Below are 22415 nucleotides of genomic sequence, written 5' to 3'. Positions count from 1 at the left end.
TCGAACTCTACTAGAATGATGTGCTGAGGAACTGCCTGCTTGCACCAAATGAAACGACGCAAAAGGAGGGTCTGGACCCGCTTCGCTGAGGCCCAATCCGACTCTAGGAGAGAGGGACCCCAAATCTCTGAGCCATAAAGCACTGCGGGGCGAATCAAATTGTCCATGATGCTCATTTTGGACGAGATGTCCTAGAAATGGTGCCGGAAACACTGCCTCTCTAGAAGGGCTAGGGAGCCATACCCTTTGTTGATCTGAGGTTGAAGGGCTGGCCGCAGGCTGAAGTGAGGCCCTGAGAACTGAACTCCCAAGTATGTATAGGTGCTGACAATCTCGATCTCTTCTCCTTTAAATAGGAAGTGGAAGTCCGAGGTTTTCTTGACTCCATTGAAGACAATCACTTTGGTTTTACCCAAGTTCACAGTTAGGTACCTCTGGTCACAAAAAGCTGCGAGAGCATCCAGCTGTCTCTGAAGGCCTTCTTGGGAGGAGGCAATAAGGGCAATATTGTCTGCAAAGAGGAGGATGGGAATTAGGACCTGGTGAAGAAGACACTGGTCTGTATCCTAGATATGCTCCCAGAGGAAGGACTCAAGCTCATCGATATAGATCCCGAATGAAGTAGGAGAAAGGGGGCATCCTTGCTTGACTCCAATGGTTCTTCGGATGAAATCCGACATTCCTTCGACTGTGCGAAGATGGCCAAGGACGGCCTCATAAAGGCATATGATAGCTGCTAGGAGAGTCGAGGAAATGCCAACCTCTCTTAGCCTCTGGAAAAGATCTTCCCTCGGGACTGAGTCAAAGGCCTTCCGGATGTCTACAAAGTAGCAGTACACTTTAGAGGATCGATGCCTAGCTTCCTCGATCACCGCACGAAGAGTAAGGATGTGGTCAATCGAAATATTGGATGGAGGAACCCACATGAGGAGGCAAGAAAAAATTATAAATAGAAGGAGCATAGAAGCTATTGGCGTCTTTTGTTCACTCATCTATTTTCTTTGTTGCTCAAATTGTTTAGCTGGGTCACTAGTGCTACTTAGCACAAAGTTCTCCAAGGGGAGAATTCACCCTTCTTTCGGTGGACTTCGAGTGCCACCCTAGGAAGGCAAGCTATTGCTATTTTGGTGAGAGGGTTGTGGAGTATTGCAACATATTTCAGCAGATTTCTTCAGTTAATTCATACTCCAGGGGGGACGTAGTAGAGAAATTGTACCACTCATTTTAGCTAGCTTCCGAGGGTATTTTGCTGGGAGAAAATCAGTGGAGTTGCTTGAGGGAGAGCTCAACCTTTGCGGAAAGTTTTGGAGCTAGAGGTGACTGCTATTGAGGGGAACAAATTTATCTTCCTAGGGCCTGTGCAGGGGGTCACTTGACAACGTTTTTGTGGAGCTGAGTTCAACTATCTTGTGCTGGAATTTGATGTGAAACCAAGGTTGCACGAAACGGGGAAACGGGTACGAGTTTCCGAAACGGGAAGCGATACGAAACGCGACCTCCCCAAATTTTGGAAACGGGGAAACGCGATATATATATATATATATATATATATATATATATATATATATATATATATATTAGGAATTTAAGAAATATGTGCAATCATAAAGCATATATGATACATTCTAATTTATTACATTATGATAAAATTGTCAATTGTCAATGCATAGACTATAAGTATCTAAATTTACATCACATTTACTCATGAATAATCACATAATGAAAATAGAAATATCCAAAATCAGCCACGAGAAATTTCTAATTTTTTGTCTCGTGGTTGATTGGGAGTCTCCTCCTACATAGTCGAATGACCTTAGTGCTCTTGATTAAATACAAGTTTCATACCCTAGTACCCTACATTCTCTTGATTATTGGGAGTCTCCCCTGCATAGAGGGCTTTGTTCTCTCGATTAAATACAAGTTCCATACCCTAGTACATGATAAAATCCAATGGAAACATTGAAATCCCCCCAATCCTGAAATCCTGAAAAACAGATAAGTCTGCTGGATTTTGAGTAAGATCTAAAATTCTACTTTCTCCATATGAAATCCAATGACGGCGAAACCACTCTCAAACATCCTGAGTCATTTCATGGTGATGTTAAAAATTTAAGTAAAAGGATGAAAATGAAAAATAAAGGAGAATATCACTTTTACTTTAAGAATTTAACATTACCATGAACTGCATATCAACACTAGGGCAAACAAATGTAAGAGATCTACATTAGAAAAAAAAATTAAAAAACAAATGTTTTTTTGGGGGAAACGTGGCCCGTACGGCCTGGAAACGTGTTTCTGGCCGTACGGCCACGTTTCCGTTTCGGGAAACGTGGCCGTACGGCCGGAAACGCGTTTCCAGGCCGTACGGTACGGGGAAACGCGTTTCGTTTCGTTTCCCCTGGCGAAATGCCCCCTAGGGCCACGTTTCCTGCAACTTAGTGTGAAACCTCTTCTCTACATCCAGGAAAATTTCCTATATTGTTCCTATTGTAGATTGAGGAAAAATAACGAGAGTTTATAGTAGATAGAGCTACGGGGACTCAGTTTCTGCCAAGGAGGGCGTAGCACCAATTTTGGGTAATTTCAAGAGGTCGGAATTAGCCCAAAACATTTTTGGGTTTTGTCAGTCAGGGGTCAAGGAGTTGGATCCTAATTTTGCAAAATTTTTGGGGGAGTTTTGGTGCCCCAAACAACAGAATTATTTGGCAGCCAGTGGGGAAAAGTGAGTTGAAATTTTGGGTTTCGAGTGGTCGGTAGAATTTGCCAAAACCCTTTCTGGGTTTTTCTGGGTTTGTGGTGGAGAGCCCAAGTTTAATTTGGCAGAATTTTCTGAGCACTTTTGGAGGCTCAAACAGGGGTTTCTTCCAACCAGTTGTTGTAGAAATTCTAGGGCAAATGCATTACATTGAAGAGAAGTCTTTCCTTTGCATTCAGGCAACATTTTTCTCACCTGGGATTGTCTAGCTTGCGTTGGCAAGCCTAGTTGCACACATTCTATGCATTGTACTCTCCTTTTGATAATAAAATGGCCCAGTTTGGCGCAGTTTTGGCGTTGTCTAAATATTTTTATGTTGTATGTGTATTTTTCTTTGTTTATCACTGCTATTTTCTTTTTGGAACATTACATCAGAAGTGTAGCAAAGAGATAATGAGGACTTCTTTATTATGGGAAGTATGTTGTCAGAGACTTGGCATGAATTATACTGAAGCAATTGAGAGACTCCTCTTTAGATACAGATTTGATGGATCCCATGATGAGCAGGAAGCAAGATGAATCCTTGCTTTGCTGCGTGTACCCTGAGCTTGATTGAGCCTGGACATGTACATTGGGATGCTGCAAAGCTAGTGATGTAGTAAAAAATAGGATGAGACAGTGCTATGATTGGTGAGATATACTGATGTCAAGTGAACTTAGAGTTCTATGAATAGGAAGAACACATTGAGGTGTTTCTTCAGTATGGGTGTTACTTTGGTATGGGTCTTGCTTTGATTTCCTGGATGAGTAGGTAGCAGACTTTCAATGCACTCTGTCTAGCAATGGCATATCATATTGCGTGCAGTATGATGGAGCATTGAGGGTTCAACACAGAGGGAGCAATGAGGCTCTAGCACAGAGGGATTAGTGAGGCTCCGATAGTGATTTGTTGCAGAATTGAAGCAGTGAGGCTTCAACGAATGAGCAAATAGCTGACATTCTCACCAAGCCTTTGCCAAAAGAGAAGTTCTTAGTCTTCAAAGAGCAGCTTGGAGTGGTGGAGAAAGTATCCCTTCTGGGAAGGGATCCTAGATGATCACGAACACTAAGCTTTGGGAGCTCCTAGGGGTGGGGTACTCCTTGGAGTTATAAGGTTGGAGGATCCTTATCTTTTTGATAGGTTGGTCTCCCCTAGTCAAGTCTGAGACTTGATGGAGTACATACCCCAACATACCCACAAGTCGAGCTTGTTGGGATTGCCACTCATCTGGATAATGAGTGAGGAGACTTAGGTTGGAAGATCTTTACCTATGGCATATGCATCTGGTAAATTCATCTCCCTAAGTCTGGGATGCATGGTGTTCAACCACTTGATCACTAAGGATCAAGTTGGATGACATAGGGTTGGAAGATCATTGTCATTTGTGGCAAATCAAATCTCCCCTATTATCGAAGATATAGGGTTGGAAGATATTTACCCTAGTGGTAAATTGATCTCCCCTATTATCTGGATGGATTTTCGATCAGCTAGTTAACTGGACATGGGGTTTGGAAGATCTTTGTCACTTATGGCAAATCAATCTCCCCTCTTGTTTTTGATAGAGGGTTGGAAAATCTTTACCCTAGTAGTAAAGTGAGCTCCCCTACGATGATTCTTCTTTATGGATTGAGACATCATTGTTCAATTGAGATGAGGTTGTGGAGCTTGACTTGGAGACCAGTAGGGTTTGGAGGATATTTTGTTGGAAATACTGAGGGGGGGGGGGGTGAATCAGTATTCCTTAGCAATTAGGACTTTTAAATCTTTTCAGAGCATTCGTTAATCTTCAATTACTATTAATGTTTATGCAGTAATAACAATAAATAAAAGAACACAATAGACGCAAGAATTTTAGGGGGAAAACCCCCTCCAGGTCAAAAACCACCGAACGCTTTTCTAATAAATTCTTTAATCTTCAGCCCCAACTGAAATGAAAGCAACAACTTCCTAGAATTCTAGAAAAACATTCTTCTCCAGCTCCCACTAGAAGGACGCCCCAATGCCCTGGTTTCTTCAGTAATCAACTAAATGGATGCCCCAACACCCTAGCGAGCCACAACTCGCCCTAGCACCACCCTACCACCCTGAAGTGTTCACAGGCCCCAACCTATAGGTGACTTCATACACCTACCTAACACCTCCTTGCCACCCTATAATGACTGAAATAAGACAAGATTGTGGATTCCCAAACCAGGGACAACAATCCACGATACAATAAGATGTACAATGATTTTCGTGTACTTGACCAAATACCAAATCACTCTATGACCTGCAAACCAACCATGACATCATCCCAACAAAGACTCCTATAACTCCCAATAATGCCTTTTTGACTCTAGGCAGATTGATTCTTTTACAATAATGACTCTTCCAATGATGAGACTTTTACAAATGACTCTTTTACAACTTTACAATGATGACTCTTGGCCTTGACACTTCTTCACAATATACGGATGGTTGTCATGTCTTCAAAGGATGTCTCGCTGCAATGCTTCCTTTGATTTGATACTTTTGCTCTTGACTTCTTGCTTGAAGTTGTACTTGAATTTTCTTCTAACAACATGCAAAATTTGCCCAAAGAAAGCAATCCTAAAACAAAACAAAATACCCTTCAACTTACCTCTGCCTGCAAAACACATGTAAGTGCATAATAATGAATAAATACAAATTAAAATTACATTGCGTACGTGAAGTGTGCTTGTCACTTTTGTTGTTGACTTGTTGTCGCAATAGACAAAGACTCCCACTCTTGATATAGGCCTAGACTCTGTGCAAGACTATATCCAAAACTGACCTGAAGATATATACAATAAAAACTGATGACAGACCTTAGACTTATGATGGACCAAGTTCTAAGGACAACAACACAGACCATTCTATCAGCTATGACAAGACAAGTAACATGGACTTACAACATCATATAGATTTAGCAAGATTGGTGTAGCATAAAGAATATGTAGCATAAAATGTTTAGTATCGAGAATAGGACATCTGAAAAACTAATTGTGATATATAGAGACATAGAGATATAACTGAGACACTGTATATACTTATGTTGTCCTGCAAAAACATATGCCAAAGATGATACTCAAAATTCAAGTGTAAACACTAATCATACAGACCTTGATGTAGGAGACTTACCCTTGACTGTTGATGTGTGGTCCTTATTGCAGTGATCCTTGAATTCCTGCTTTTTCTTTCCTTCTAGGAGATCGATATTGAATATGTTTTATCTATGTAATTTCAGATCTCTAGGGTCTGAAATTTCGTCCTATGGTAGCCCTCTGAGTCCTCTTTCCAACCCCACGGGTCTGATCAAGATTGGATTCTTTAAGAAAGAGTTCTGCCCAAGCTCCCACGATGACTTGATTATAGACTGGTTTAGTAGAGCAAACTTGTACGAAGTGCCACGTGTCACTGTTGCAACCTTCGGCCCTGAAATCGCTACTCAACAAACTACAACCTGTCCTCTTTCGATGACTATTTACGAAATTTGAATCCAATGCTCGAGAGAAAGTTATGATGATTATCCCAATGTCATCTTTTTGACATGGAATTCGGGAGCCTGCAAAAACCCTAACTTCCTCAGATCATATTTCCAAAAATATAGCGAACCAAGATTTGAAATTCGGTCACGAGGTTCATAAAGATTTCTGCTCAAATGGGTTTTAATTTCAGCTTCTGAAGCTTCGCAGGAAAAAAGTTATTGCGAAAATGCCATGATGGCTTGTTTGAAGCCACAAAATCCCTATTAGAGGAGGATATGAGGGTCATTATTTATATGAATGTCTTGAGTTGAATGGGTCCTCAACAAGTGACATTGGAAGGATTTTAGGAGCAATTTTTTATTATTAATTATTGACTATTCAATGACCACAAACAATTATGAGTGCCATGCCACAACCCCATAGGGTTTTAGCCCACTAATTGGGGTTACTAACTTCAAACATGAATATCTCCCAAACCATGAAGAATTGATTGGCATGCCATATATCAACAGAAACATCTCAACGAGTAGAATTGATCTAAAAGATCCTTGACTTAGAATAGAGTAAGTTGTCAAGTCGAAATGCCCATGCAAGATCGGGGTAGCCCATGGTGCTGCTTGGGTTGACATCAATGACAACCAGTCATCAACATCTTTACCCTTGTGGTAAATCGATCTCCCCTACTCTTGTTTGTGGATTATTCTTCTTTTATGAGACGAGATGATATGAGATGAACTTCTCTTATGTTGAGACTTTTTCATCCGAGATGATATGAGATGAACTTCTCTTATGTTGAGACTTTTTCATCCGAGATGAGACACATGGTGCAGCCGAAAATTCCTCCCTAGTTGAGAGAGAGTGTTGAAATTTGGGCAGCTATGGGAAATTCTGAGAGAGAGTGTTGAAATTTGGGCAGCTATTGGATGAATTTCCCACGAGAAACCCATCTTGCCCCAAGGAGAATTTAATTTGCGTAAAGGAAATTATTAATTGGCTCTCCTCTCATTATTATTGTTTTGGCACAAAATTTGGGAAAGCAATCATTAAAGATAAATGTATTAAATATTATTTTGAGCACATTTGAATTTAAGAATTTTCCCTCCACTTTCAAGTCGGCCTCTTAAGACTTCATGTCAACCTGCCTAAAGGTCGTGACCTTTCACATGTGGAAACACCTATATATTGGCAATGATCCTCCATCATTTACACATCTATTCGGTGGTCCTTTGAGGCAGAAAATTTGGGCTTGTGGCATGGTTTCCTAAGGCATACATGACTGAGTTTTGAGTCACCTTCCTATGAAATAATGGAAGCTTCTATGTGGACAATTTGACCTATTTCTGTGGCAACTACAACTTGTTTTCTGTGCCATTTGTGGCCTATTATGGCACCCATTTGCAACCTATCGATGTCGTTCAAGTGTGGTCTAACCTCAGAGTAAATGCGACCTTCTTCCTATGGCAAGCTGCATAAAATGCGGCCTTCTCTGTGATGGCATTTCTGTGTAATTGTAGGGAGGGCTGAGCCCTTGTTCTGTGTAATCAGTGATCCAAGAAAAGGGACTTAAATACCTTGTAGAATACCATAGATAGAAAGAAGGTCAACATGTGGTTTTATGAGGAGTTTTGTGGAAAAACCTTTGGGCCGTCAAGAAGCCCTAACCAGGGTCAAAATCCTCAGTCTTCAGTATGCACAAGGCCGAGTATAGGAGGGCAAGAAAAGTCATCTAGATCAGAGATGTGATGATTGCTTTACATGTTGATGAATGTGTAAGGTGATGGAGGTCATGTTGAATAGATTTTTGTAGCATTTAGTGTTTAGTTTGGAGGGTTGGTTAGAAGAGCCCTTAATACAGTTCATTATGAAGAACTTTGATGTATGTCAATTTCCCTAGGACAATGGTGAATGGGAGCATCCTTATGACAATTATATGACGCAATATTCTTATAACAATAATATATGGATGTCAATGATGTATGGCTGTAATTTGCATGATAGTATGGCAGTGTATCTATAACTAGGATGTACAATAATGCTCTTGATGACAGTGATAACAGTAATGTATGCAGAACCTTATGACATGGTTTGTCAGTGATGTATGTGTTGTATATGACTTGAGCTACATGACAATGACCTTGTTGTATGGCAATGATAGTGACCTTGATATGGCGGTGACCTTGTTGTATGGTAGTGACACTCTGATGTATGGCATTGTATCTTTGATGTATGGTTGTGTCTCTATACGACAATGATTTATGGCAGTTGTGACAACGCCCCTATGACAGATGTGACAGTGTATGATGGTGATGTCTATGACCATGATATGATAGTGATGCTTATGACAACGTTGACAGGGTTAGTGAATACCTCCTTGAGAGGTATGTCTGCTGCTATCTTATGAGGATCTTGTATGATCCAAGATTGGCCCTAGGTGGTCAAATGTGATTGATGATGAAAGACTTATGTGTCGTGATATTTGTACTCTGTATCTCAGCTGAGCATTTGATGAATATCTAAGAAGAAGAATTTGGTTGGGTTTTCCCCTTTGTGGGGTTTTTCCCTAATCTTTGACCTAAATCCTGGTGTCCCTATTGTGTATGTTTTTTTCTTCTATTTGTTCCTTGCTGTTTCGCTACATTGTTGAGGTTATTGTTCTCTCTACATAATTGCTAATGATGATATGATGTTATAGGGTGAATATAATATGAAAATGTTGAAAGGGTTAAAAAGTTGCAATTATCTATAGCAGAGAACAATCTAACCCTAAAATTATCAGAAATTATCAAAGGCATGACTGAGAAATGCCTGAATTGCATGAGACTACTCTTTTGAAGAGCCCATTGAAGGCTCAGGCGATAGTGAGGGATGAGATGGGTTCTTCTATTGCTTTCTAGGAAGACACCCTTGGAGGATGTGACCAATGATGTGAAGATGTTGACAACAATTCACCTATGCATCTACTTTTGATAGCTGAAAATGTACAACATAAGGAAGAGGAGATGAATGAAACTCCTAGTGGCCAACAAGTTTTTTCCATGTTTGAAGAAGGCATTAAGGATTTGAAGGATAAGCCTCTAATGATGATCAAGCATGGAGAGCACATAGAGGAGTGTGAGTCATATGAGGAGTATGATATGCACAGTGTGCATGATGAACAATCTTTGTAGAGCCAGTCGAAGGCTCAAATTGGAGACTTGGTGGAGGTGGTTGGGCATCAATCTTTGGGCCCGCCCATCGATGAGGTGCAATGTCATGTCCCTTCTCAAATACATTTGTAACAGGGTGTTGCTACACAATTTTGGCTAAGAAAAAGAACCCAACATTTTTGACTTGGGGACTTAGGAGGAAATTCGACTTTTTTGGCTGCTAGTGGAATGTGGGGGCCACCCACATGTGAGTTCAAACTAGGCCATTCAAATGGCTTGGAGGGAAGTTGAATAGCTAGATGGAGGGGCCCACATGAGGCAAGGAAGGCCCAAGGAGTTAAAAAGAGGAGGAAGCTCTCATTTGGATTCATTTTTACACTTTGCAAATCGAAATTACTTGACTGTTCGCTTTGTTGTTTAGCTGAGTCAACCGAGTTTAGCCACGAATCTTTGAAGCGGGAGATTCAACCTTTCCTTTAGGGAACCCTCCGTGCTCGCCCTAGGGAGGCAGTTCCATAAGCATTTCAAGAGATCCAGGAGGGAGCTACAACACTACCATTCAGCCACAAACAGGGTGTGCATATTTCTGGCTAACTGCATAATACGAAGGAGGAGTTGGAGCCGTCATTGATCAGACATTTGCTGGGAGAGTTAGAGGATTGGGAGAAAAATAATAGACCAGCATTCCTTGTGAGTTTTGGAGCCAGCAAGGTCAACATCCCAACAGTTTGAATTACTGGCGTCCAACATTTTCGTGGAGCTTAGGAGCAGGTGCTACAGGTCGGAAACCCATCCGGGAAGTTAGGGGATTTATAACAGGGGTTAGCCCAACACGTTGGGGCTATTTCCGGGATTATTTACAGGCAGATTCCAGTAGGCTGAGTTTTGTAGTTGCAGTTGAAGTTGGGCTCCTTTGGGGCCGAATTTTAGAAATCTAAACCAGCTAAATTCCTTCGTGGGTTTTTCTGGGTTTAGGCCAAGGAGTCCAGGGTTAAAATCTTATAATTTTTTGAGCACAGGAAGTGGACTTTCTAGCCATTCGAACTTAGCAGAAAAATGCAATTTTCCAGGGAAGCACAGTGCAGATTGGTGCAGCAGTTGGAGCAGTCATCGGTTCAGCCATTTCTCACCTGGGTTTGGTCATGCTTGTCCATTGAGACAAGCCCAAGTGCACCATTCTATTATCCATTGTATTTTTCCCTCAAAGAAGTAATAAAATGGCTCAACAGTTCCTTATTTGCAGCATTTCCATGGGTGTTTAATGTGTATTTCGTTTTTATATTTTGCTGCACAAATTATATGCTTTATATCACTTGTATTCCTATTTAGGAACATTACATGCAAATTGATGCAGATACAACGAACAAGGTTGCAGTACTTTCAGATAGTAGCTGACAGGAGAAGAATGAGCATTTCGGGACCGATCTTATGGCATTGAAGCAAAAGATCTAGATAGTACGAGGCAACATCTTGTAACAAAACAATAAAATTGAGGAACTTAGAGTGGTGTGTGTCGAGTCAGCGACCAAGTTGTCTAGCGTTGAGGGATGACTGAGGTTCCTAGCGAGGTAGCAAGAGGAGTACACTTTGGAGATATAGAACAACCCTCTTTAGGAGTACATAGAGAAGGCTTGTAGCCCTATTAGCTGACCTCTATCCGTTTGAGAGAGAAGGGCAAAATCTTCTAGATGGATTTTATTGGTTGATCGGGCGGAGCATCATGAGTTGATTATAGAGAAACATTGGCATAATAAACTTGTCCTATGTGGAGGTGTTCAATCATTTGATCCTTCCCACAAGGTGGATTGGTGAGAAATTATTAGTTGGTAGTCTATTGATAGGAAATTTTTTTGGATGACATTTTTGGTTGGGGGTATAGCACAACAAGAGTCCTTAGGCATAGAGGATGATTGACAATTGTAGCATTGGGATCTAGGTGGATCTATTGGTGGCAGGTTGAGTCAGAGATGGGTTTGGGATCCAAGTATTGAGGGATCCATTCATGTTTGGTTAACATGGAAGCATGAAGTGACCAAGTGGTTTGTATGGGATCTTGGTATTAGTATACAGATGCCTCTACAGTGGACAGATTCAAATTGCTTGAGGGTAAGCAATCTTGGGGCAGGAGGATTTGTTATGCTCCCATTTCTAGTTTCCCTTATGATGTGACTAAGATGGATTTCCAGGGTTGGTGACAACTTGGTTATGGGAGCAAGATTTCATTATCAGTGGGCTTGGAGGGTTGTGGAGGAGTTTTATGGGGTTTGACAGGGATCACTCACAACATTTCATCATCAGGGCCAGGCCAAATATATCCTATGCAGTAAACTCTCTCAGTCATTTCATGGTAGAACCGCAGAGAGTGCATTGGACACTGGCAAAGCATGTGCTATGGTATTTGGGTGGTACAATTGAGTATGGGATCAAGTATGCTCGAGGTTATGGTATTAGTTTGGTGGGCTATACTGACGCAGATTGAGCAAGTAACACCATGGATAGGAAAAGCACTTCAGGGTGCTGCTTCAACATGGGATTAGGAGTTGTCTCTTGGTATAGTAGGAAGCAGAAGTCTGTGGCAAAAAGTTGTGTAGAGGTAGAATATATAGTAGCTACCATGGTGACGTGTGAGGCCATATGTCTTCCAAAATTGCTAGTAGCCTTGTCTGGTTAGAGAGTTGAGATGATAGTGATACACTGCAACAATCAGAGTTGTGTCAGGTGATTTGAGAATCCGGTGTTTCACGATAGGTCCAAGCATATAGACATCACGTATCACTTTATCAGGGATTGTGTATAGCGCAGGATTGTTCAACTACAGTATATACCTACAGATGAGTAGGCAACAGAGATACTATCAAAGGCCTTGGGGAAGGCAAGATTCATCTTCTTTATAGATAAGTTGGGTGTTATGTAGAACACCTTCCTTGCTAAGAGGGAGTGTGAGTTTGTGTAGCTTAGACAAGTGTTCTAGTCTGAGATGGTGTCAATGAGACTACAAACACGGTTGGGTTAATTTTCTCTAATATCTAGAAAAATTTCGTAAGGAAAATTGTCTTAATTAGAATTAATTGGCTAGTTTAATTATTTTCCTAAGTCTAACTTAGGAAAATGGTTAATTAATCAAGATTAATTAAGATAAATCGATTTTCCTCTAGTGACTTCCAGAAAATTCATTTGATGGGGTCAAGATGATCTTATCCATCGATTGAGATTATAATATATATTGTGGTTGTTGATTCGTCAACGAGAGATTATAAGAGGAGATTGATGGGCTTTTAGAGAACACATTCTTGTGACAGGTTTGCAGTGATAACAAGGGCGCAGTGATAGCGTGGAAGACACCAATAGTTGAGATCAGTAGTGATTGAAGATCGAGTTGCCGAAAAAATTTCTTCACAACAATGTCCAATTTCTCTGTGATAGTAGAGATCAAATTCATTTGTAGAGGTTGATTTTCCCCAACAGTGCGAGTTGAATCAGTGAGGCCGTGAAGCCGAAGCAAGAGAAAATTTGCCAGAGTGATCAATTTGCATAGGAGAAGCTGAGTTTGCTAGTGGGGGTCGAATTTCCAAAGGAGGCCAAGTTAATTTCCCAGCCAATGTGAGTTGCCAGTGGTGGCCGAGTTAGCCAGGGTCGCACTTGTGGATCAGTTCAGGGTTCCTGAGGAGGGCCAAATTGGATCAGAGGGCTCGAGTTGCTTCCGGGAGGTCATATTATTTAGCATACGTGAATAAAACAATTTTCCAGAGGTTTGCTAATTTACGATTACAAAATTGCTACAACATAATAAAAATACTCATTTGCAGCACTGGTTTTCCCCACACCGTGGTTTTTCCAGGGACATTTGTCCAAAAATATCGATGTCCATTATTTTGTGCGTGGGCAATATTTTTCTCAGTTCTTGTGATTTAATTTTCTGTGAAGTTGCAATAGTGTTTTATTTAGTATTTTCCGCATATAATTTACAAAAGACAAATAATGTAATTGAGATAGGAGAATAATAACCAATTAACTGCAACTATAAAAATTTCACTCTTGGTATGAAGAACCCACATGTTATGGTACCAACTACAAGAATGTCCACAAGACTCTATCATATGCTTTTGAGAAGTCCACCTTTAGCACAAACGCAGGTTGGTTTTGTGTCTTGGTGTTATGGATGTCCTCGTGTATATGTTTATTTTGTAGGAACCCAAACTATTCATCTAAGATCACAGTGGATAGGAGAGGTTTGCTATGTAGAGCAACAACTTTCGCGTTCACTTTGTAGGTCATATTGCATAATGAAAATGGTTTGAAAGTCCCTAAAACCCTCTGGGTGGTCAATCTTTGGTATCAATGCTACGAATGTTGAGTTCATGTTCTTTGGGACCTATCTATTCCTTCTTATCTCCTCAACCATTCATACTAGATCATCACTAACCAAGTCCAAGGAGGCCACAAAAAACTCCGTCGTTTAGTCGTTAGATCCTAGGCTATGTTCCTTCCTAAAAGATTTTAAATGTTTCAAGAAGCTCTTCATTTGAGATTTCACCTATTATATCTTAATTCAGCTATTCATTAATGAGGTGAGGGAAGGTTCTTATTGTCTTCATAATTCCCATAAGATTGGCTTTGCGTGGTTCCTTGAAAATGCCTTTGAAGTGGCATACAATCAAAGCGGTTAAATCAATAAATTTATATATTCTTATTCCATTCTCGTCTTGCTGGCCCATATTGTGTTCTTTTACTTGTGATGTGGTGCAAAGTTGTGGAAAAACTGTGTTTTTGTCACCCTCATTTATCTAGGTTGCACAACTCTTCATTCACCATGCCATTTCTTCCTCAAGGAGTAATTTAGTTTTGCGAGGTTCTAGATCCTTAATATCATTCACTACTAACTCAGAAAATTGAAACTCCTTATGTGCAACAATTAAATCTTCAAGTTGTTCTTAAGTTTCTTTGATTAGATAACCTCATTACTTTCATTTTTCAATGGCACATTTGGAAACTAATGTTTTTAATTTTTTTAATGAGTCATAAAATTGTTACAAGCATAGATACTTGAGTGGTGGTTAAGGGATGCAAGTTCTCCTTGACTATCTTGTCAAATTCTTGATTTAGAATCTAGGCTGAATTAAATTTAAATGGTGCCCTAGGCTTATCAACATCCTCCTTGATCGCAAGGAAAATTGGAAAGTGATGCTAAGTTCGAACATCGTGTATCCTCTACGCTAGTACAGGCTCGACACATGTCCCAAATGGGATGACTAGGCAAAATAAACCCATCTAACCTTTTGGAGATTGCATTTGATCTTGCCTTATTATTAACACTGGTGGGTTTGATTTCATTCAACAAGATGTCTACCAATCCTAGATCTTCAATAAATGCCAGGAGTTGTTCGCTCATGGGGTCAAATCAAGCCAAATTCCCCCACATTTCCTCTCCATTCAAAGTAAGATTTAAATCTCTTCCTATGATCACATTGTCTGAAACAAAGTGCTGATTAGGGAAAAGGGCATCCCAAAAGGGGATTTTATCCTTGTATGGCCCATAAATGTTCAATACTTTAAAATGCTCTATTTAATGACTTTGAAAAAATTTCAACCAAGAGAGTGATTCTCGTTGCAAATGAATTAACTAGGGCCAAACTTCGATTCCTAGCCGATATAATGCTTTTCGAATTACCTTCAGAGTCAAGACCAACAAATGACCATTTGGGCAATTGTCAATAATGTAGATAGAGAATCACAAATAAGGAGACATAGACCCTGTTGTTGCACAGATTGTCACGACAACGCTCAGACCGGGGGCTGTCACCCTGATCCCCGATCTCTCTATTTAAGCCTGTCTCCTACGGCTAAGGGGGGTAGACCCTATGGGATAATGAATGACCAACTGGGGACCAGTTGGGTTGGGAGACACGAGGGGGAACAAGCACTTAATTGATTTAGAAGATAATGGACCAGTGCCTGATTAAACGATCATTTATCAAATGCTGCAAAGATATGAACTCATTAACAATCGTTTTACCCTCAAACAACAAAGATTAACTTTTACCACATGCGAGATAATCATTAAATGCTTAATGGCTTAAAGATACTCTAGCAATTAAAATTTCGAAAGATAAAGTGCTTTAAACAATCACGTAAGATGCTAGCCAGAGATTACATTCATATAGTTAATCTTCGAATGAACATTTAAGCATGTTAAAAATGATAAACATTAATTCCCACGTCAAAATTTTAGCCTTAGCAGAAAAGATAAAACATAACAAATTCCTGAGCCAAGACTCAAACTGGCAAAAAATTTTCAAAAAATATTTTTTATATTTTTCAAAGAAAATTAAAGACTAAATGAAACTTTGAATCAAAAAAATCTAAATAAAACTAAACTAAAAGAAACATTTTTATTTATTATTTATTATTTATTTAAATCAAACAACTAACTAAATCTAAAATCCAAACTCTAAACTAAAAAAAAGAAACTTTTTATGTTTTTTTATATTTTATATTTTTTATGATTTTATATTTTTATGATTTTTTATGATCTTAAAATTCTAAATTTAAAACTAAACTAAAATCTAAACTATAGAACAAAATCCTAAATAAGAACTAACTTTTTTATTTTTTATTTTTTATTTTTAAATCTAAATATAAAACAAGACTAAAATCCTAAAGTCTAATAAAAAATAAAAAAAAGAACTTTTATCTTTTATGATTTTTTATTTTATTTTTATTTGATTTTTTTGATATTTTTTAAAATAAAACTAAACTAAAAGACAAACTAAAAAAAAACAAGGCTTAATTCTAATTCTAAACCTAACTAAAATTTAAAACTAAACAACAATCAAAGAAATCGAAATAAAATAAACCAAATCCAAAACTGTTTCTTTCTTTTTTTTTTATATATTTTATATATTTTATGAATTTTTTATCATTAAAATCTAACAAAATTAAATCCATTCTAAACTAAAAAAAAATGAAAAGGCACCTTTTTTTTTTATAACTATTTGTGATTTTTTATATTTTATATTTTTTATGACTTTTTTTTATGTTGTTTTTAAAATCAGAGTTTAAAAAGAAAAAAATCAAAATTTTTAATTATGAAAATCTAACTAAAAAAATCAAATATTAAAGTAATTTAAATCTAAATCAGAAAATAAGAATTTTACCCTAGGCAAAACTAGAACAACATACGTACCTACGTTAAAACTACACAATGGACCAAAATCGAAATATGCTTAACACTAACTTTAACTCATCGATTTTTTTTTTTTGCTGCTTGATGTGTTTGCAGGTGAGAAGAACGTGGCTGCGAGTTGGAGATATGATGAAGACGCAGAGGATAACAGAGCCACGGATTGGGACGCAGGCTAGAGAAGTTTCGATGGCAGGGTTTGTATGATTTACGGTATGATGAGGAGCACGAATAGCAGCAGATTGAGGGTAAGACGCAGATTGAGAGGGAGCTGGATTTGCAGCGTGCAAGTTGAGGAAGGATGCAACGTATTTGAAGTGGAACGCACAAGTAGACAATTGCGTGGTTCAGTGGGAGAGTTGCTGCGTTTGGAGAAACGGATGGGAGATCGAGGGTTTCTAAAGCAGACAGCGTTTGGGGATGCTGCTGGTGGATGGCCAGCCGTTGGGAAAGCTTGCGTACAGGCAGCAAGGAGAATTTGAATTTTTGTGCAGGTGGAAGGAGCTGCGGGCTGGAAAACAATGGCAACATTGGGGAATGAACACTCAGGTTTAGACAGAATGGCGGCCAAAGGGAGAATGTGATTGCAGCAGCGTTGAAGAAATGAGACCGCTGCATGAGGGACAAAACCCAAGGCAAAATAAGCCTGAAAATAATTATGGGCAATAAAGAAAATCGCAGCTCAATGAAACCCCAAAAAATTCCAAATTAATTGTCTCAGATTTATTTATGAAATTTTTGCAGACTTTTCTCCAGATAAAAATTTAAAACCCTGGATTGTAAAAACGATGCACCTGCAAAGGCTATTTTCTGGGGCCAGATCTGGCTTCCCAAAAAAAAAAAAAAAAATTCTTCTCAGACCTGCAACCTGCAAATGGAAAACAAAAACCCAAAAAGTATATGCAAGGATTAAAAATAAAACCCTACAAACCAGCTACGAATTTACAGTAATTATAGCTTAAAGGCTCTAAAATAGCCAGATTTGTCAATAATCCACAGTAGTATTATCAGAAATTAATTTTAACGTGAAACACTTTAGAAAACCCTGCATGCATTCATAACAAAAATTCAAATGATAAGCTCGGGATCAAGAACTGGCTGGGCCCTTTCAGAAAACACAATCCGGGAGTTGGTTGGTTCAGCCGAGAACTTCCCCTAATGCCCAGTAAGCTGAAAAAAAAAGGATTTCTGCATAGCTTAAAATCAACCATTAGCATAGAGGGAGAAAACAATAGTGAAACCCAGATCAAATGGAGATACCTGCCACTATATTTCAGAATCTAAACCATCATTAAAACCCCAAAGACCAGACAAGATACCTGTGCCTAGATCAATCTTCATAAGCTATCCTCAATGGCTGAAAATAAAATTATGCAGAAAAAAAAATAAAACAATCTTACAGCATTTCCAGAAGAGTAACACCAACAAGATTTTTAACCCCAAAGTCTTTCTTTATTGCACAAAAAATGACTACAAGAGAGTTTTCTTTAGCACTAGACTCTCAGATTTAATCTCATCTCAAATGACCCCTAGCACCCTATTTAAAGGAAAAATTCCCAACGGCTAGTTCGAGTGATCCATGTCAAAACGATCTCGATCGTCGATAAGGATCAAGATATCTCTTAATCTCATTCGTCGAATTTTTAATGCATTAAAAAATTGAAATTCTGCATTTATTTACTCAAAAATATTATTATTTTATTATTTTTAGGTTTTTACTTTTTATTTTATTATTTTATTATTATTATTTTTTAATTTTTTAATTTTTTAATTTATTCTTAAATGGATCCTCGAACTTAGCCTTTGGAAAAATCACCTAGGACCTAGGACTTAGGACTTATGAGGGGATTAAAACATTTTCTAACCCTCAAGACACATTACATCATGACTTTTACAATTTTACATCTCAAGGGGGAAAACCCATTTGACATAGACCTTCATGGACCACCCAGTTCTGCGACCAAATATAATCTAGCAGATTAACACACTAGGATTCCTCTAAGATTATAATGACAAAATCCATTCCGGCTTTGGGGTTAGGCTGAAGGAAAACTCTGCCGATCATGGATCGGTGAGACAAAAGACCTTCCGGAACGTAGATTATCACTAGAAACATAGGTCCACCTAGGCAATTTACATACATGACTCAACTCTACTAAGATTATTTACAATTCACACATGCACACTGGGTTTACAACATAAATTGATCAAGTCGACGATGACTGTCGAATGGCACGAACACGTCAGTCAAGCGCTATCCCTTTTGCGAAGAAAAGGGGGTGTACTGCTATGGGAAGTTGACACGTAGTGGTCAACAGACCCATCATTTCTTGTAAGAGAATCATATCTGGTACAAACTTCAACACAAATCGTTCTAAGGACAATCTTGTCGCCTGTCCCCTTAGGCTAAGAATGTTCATAGTTAGGATCTTCTTTGGGAAATTTTGGTGGGCAAGGGCTTCACTCTAAGTACCCCTTGAATCAATGATTGCTTCCCTTGTTTAATTTCTCTCATTGCCTTGTCTTGTGCCTGCCTTAGGGCTGAGGGCTTGCCAATAGGAAGTGGAGGATAATTTTGGTCCAAATCCAAGTCAAGACTTTCAAATCTAACTGAATCAAGAGCGACTTGACCCTTCTTGGGTCTAAATTCATAAGGAGTGTTCTTTTTCATTGAAATCGGAGGCAGTTATAGATTCTGACATTACCACAGGAGATTGTAGTTGTTATCCAACCATGGATGGATCATCTACTCCAATAGGTAGTCTGCCTACAAAAAGGACTTAATTGGGGATATCTTTCACTGTGGATAGGGGAGTCAAAACTCTGTGGTAACCAATCAAGGGATAGAAATTGTGGGACCGTTTCAATAGAGAGATTCATATTCATAGAACTACTAACATCCTTTAGCTTATCCTCGACCCGAGTACCCAAATCTGGTCTTTCCACAACATCAAGTACATACTTCATTGCAGGTGAAACTATCTCATTTTCTGTGACTTCTATAGCAAAAACTGAGTGTTCTATGTTCAACCCTAAGTTCCAATGGTTGTCCTTTGGGTGACCCCTCCGTGCAACATTCAATTTTCGAATTCCATTAACATTTGAACCCTCAATTGCTTGGATCAAGTCATCTTGACTATTGCACCAATTCAGAAGGAAAGCCATCGATGGGTCATCACTCAATATTTGAGTAGACAAACCTACCTTTTCTTCATTCCCGCTAGCTACATTATTCAAGTTCTCGATCGGAGAGGATTGTTCTGGTGCTCTATTATGGTCTTCCAATGCCTGAGCCTAAGGTGAAGAGCCCGAGACAATGTTTTTGGCACCCACTTATGGGTGAATGTTTCAATGCACATGATTTGACTAAATGACCCATCTTATCTGCGTGCACTGACATCGAAGATTAACATAGTCCAAAGGGAGGGTGTCTCTTGTTGCCTCTCACCAAAACGATATTTTGTGCAAGCCATCCTTCACATTTAAATTAACAAGAATCTAGGCCACTGTTTGATGACAGTTAGATTTGTAGCTCTCGTCAATTGCAATTGTGCCTCCCAGTCTTTCCCCAATCACTTTGAGTCCTTCATTGGTCCACTGTTCAAGCAAAAGGCCCAAAATTCTTACCCAAACAAGGTTTTTTGTCAATTTGGTCTTTGCAGGATTGAATAATGGTGTCCAATGATGCAATAACAATAATGTAGGATCCCAAAACCACTTTTTCTGTTGCATCTTTGCTACATCATCCTTATTGTGGAAGCAAAATCCTATCCAACTTTGGCATAGCAGTTGATAAGTAGGAGAGTATGTGAGGACTGACAACCAGTTAACCGTAATCTACTTACCCACACCAGCAAAACCTACTTTCATGCTCACAAATTTTCCAACTAGTGTTTTCTGATCCAGCTGCATGGTTGTGTCCAAGGTTAAATCCTTCCCAACAGCTAACTCAACTGCATCTCTTCTCCCTTTAACAAATTTGCATTTTTTCTTGGGCAGGTCTAACTTCCCTAGGCTTTAAAACCTTCCTTGAAAATTTGAGAGTCCTATTGCTGCACCATCAAACCCTACAGTCTGTCCATATCCCAGTGGTATTGAATTCAAAGCTGAGATGCTCTGCCACCTGGTTGGTGGATAACCAGGTGTCATTTGCATTATCACCTGACTGACCTGTGCTATCTCTCATATCACACTAATGACCACCCATTCCCTTGGCGATCTTGTCTGCATTTACTACTCTGCTCTGACTACTGACAGATGCTATCGTTTATATTTCCCTCAAGTCAGGTGGAGTATATTGGCCCAGGGTTTTGTAACTTGTCAGAACATATACCCCTGAAGAACCACTATTGTGTCTTCAACATCCAACCTACTCTGCAGATCCCCTATAGTCGGTTGAGGATAGGCATAAAAAATTTCCTGCTGTGATAGCAAATCTTCTTAGTATTTGACCAAATATCTGACAACCCCGTCAATATTGCTCGGCCACGTCTCCATTACTTCCCAAAACCTTCCAGAACCAGCTCCCCTAAAACCAATGCTTTGCTATCCCTATACAGAAGCCCATAAGTTTTCAGATGTGAGCTTCATCAGGCATAATGAGGAATTTTTTCCATTCTTGCTAATACTTACCTCTAGATATGTTTGAATTACTTTTAATGCATTAGCATTTTTTCTTAGTTTATGTTCTTTTATTTCCCTGGCTTGGAGGTGGGGAGGTTGTTAAAAATATACTTGTTCCTAAGAGTACCCCGACTCATGTAAAATTTAAAATTTAGAGACATTATCAGCAGTGTTTCTTAAGGATGCAAATTCTGTTTTTTTATTATTTTGTAACTGCTTTTTCTTTTTGCATTTGCTCACAATAGCTTTTAATGCTGTGTTTAGAATACATGGACTCAACGTCCCGGTAATCAGCAGATGGCGGGCTCTAATGGACGTGTACACATTATCACTTCTAATCAAGAGTGGGAAGCAGAAATATTTGAGGCAAACAGCAATGGAAAAATTGTAATTTCCTTCAAATCTATGAATCTGTGGGAATTGGGTTTCCTTTTCCTTTTCTTTGGATCATTTGCTTCTTTTCAGGCATGCAAAAAACTATTGAAAAAATTATCTAAACGCCACTGTAGTTTCTGATCCCCATTCAATGCTGCCTTCATTGCATTGTAATTAAAATTTTAAACAGATAGACGAGGTTCACTCTTTATAATAGTAATTAAATCCTGTCATGATGAGTACCTTCGGTGCTCATGAATTTTATTTTGAACCTTATATATCATTTTTTATATTTTGGAATGTGGTGAGTTTGTCCTTAGTAAGTTTTGTTTCCGGAGAATTTGATTTGGTAACTTCTGCATCTAGGTGTTGTTACCGCTCAAACTAGCAGGGGACCTAAAGGGGATCCATAAAGGACAAATGCTAGACCAAGCGCAACAAATGGAGACTTAGCCCACTGTCACCTCAGCTAAGGCTCCCTTCTACTTATGGACTTTCACCGATGGGAGGAGACCCGGTATATTGTGGAGTCACCGATGAAGGATAAATCAATGAATGGATATGAGTGACCCAAATAGTCCCTATCCCAGAAGGTCTTAAAGGATGGAGCTTGCTTGCTTTGTAAGCAAGGTACAATGTATTCTAGGGAAAGGAAGGGAGGATTTGAGGGTTAGGCTTATGGGATAGGACTTGTGAAGGTGTTTCCCAATCCTAAAATTCTTATTGAAATTGATATCCCGGATGGTTATTGGAGAATTGTCTTTTCAAAGAAATGGGACCATATGGGACCAAGTGTACCTAGTCTAGGCTATGAGGAAAGAGTATGGCAACCAATGATGCTCTTACCTTAGACAAGGTGGGGGAAAGG

At 39.1% G+C, this 22415-nt stretch overlaps 1 protein-coding gene across 4 annotated transcripts in view; it reads left to right on the top strand.

Annotated features, from left to right (window-relative positions):
- Positions 1 to 22415, top strand: part of LOC149167736 (thioredoxin H4-2-like) — a 283584-nt gene that overhangs the window by 200777 nt on the left and 60392 nt on the right. For all 4 annotated transcript variants that reach the window (XM_089433118.1, XM_089433114.1, XM_089433115.1 and 1 more), the window contains one exon: positions 21437 to 21559. In XM_089433118.1, the coding sequence (XP_089289244.1) occupies positions 21470 to 21559 (90 nt within the window). In that variant the 5' untranslated portion in view covers positions 21437 to 21469. The remainder of the gene's footprint in view (positions 1 to 21436; positions 21560 to 22415) is intronic.

Source organism: Pinus tabuliformis, chromosome 5_1, assembly GCF_031772625.1.
Source record: "Pinus tabuliformis cultivar Carrire ecotype Pingquan chromosome 5_1, CPIR1, whole genome shotgun sequence".
Taxonomy (NCBI): domain Eukaryota; kingdom Viridiplantae; phylum Streptophyta; class Pinopsida; order Pinales; family Pinaceae; genus Pinus; species Pinus tabuliformis.
This window is presented reverse-complemented; position numbering and strand designations above follow the sequence as displayed.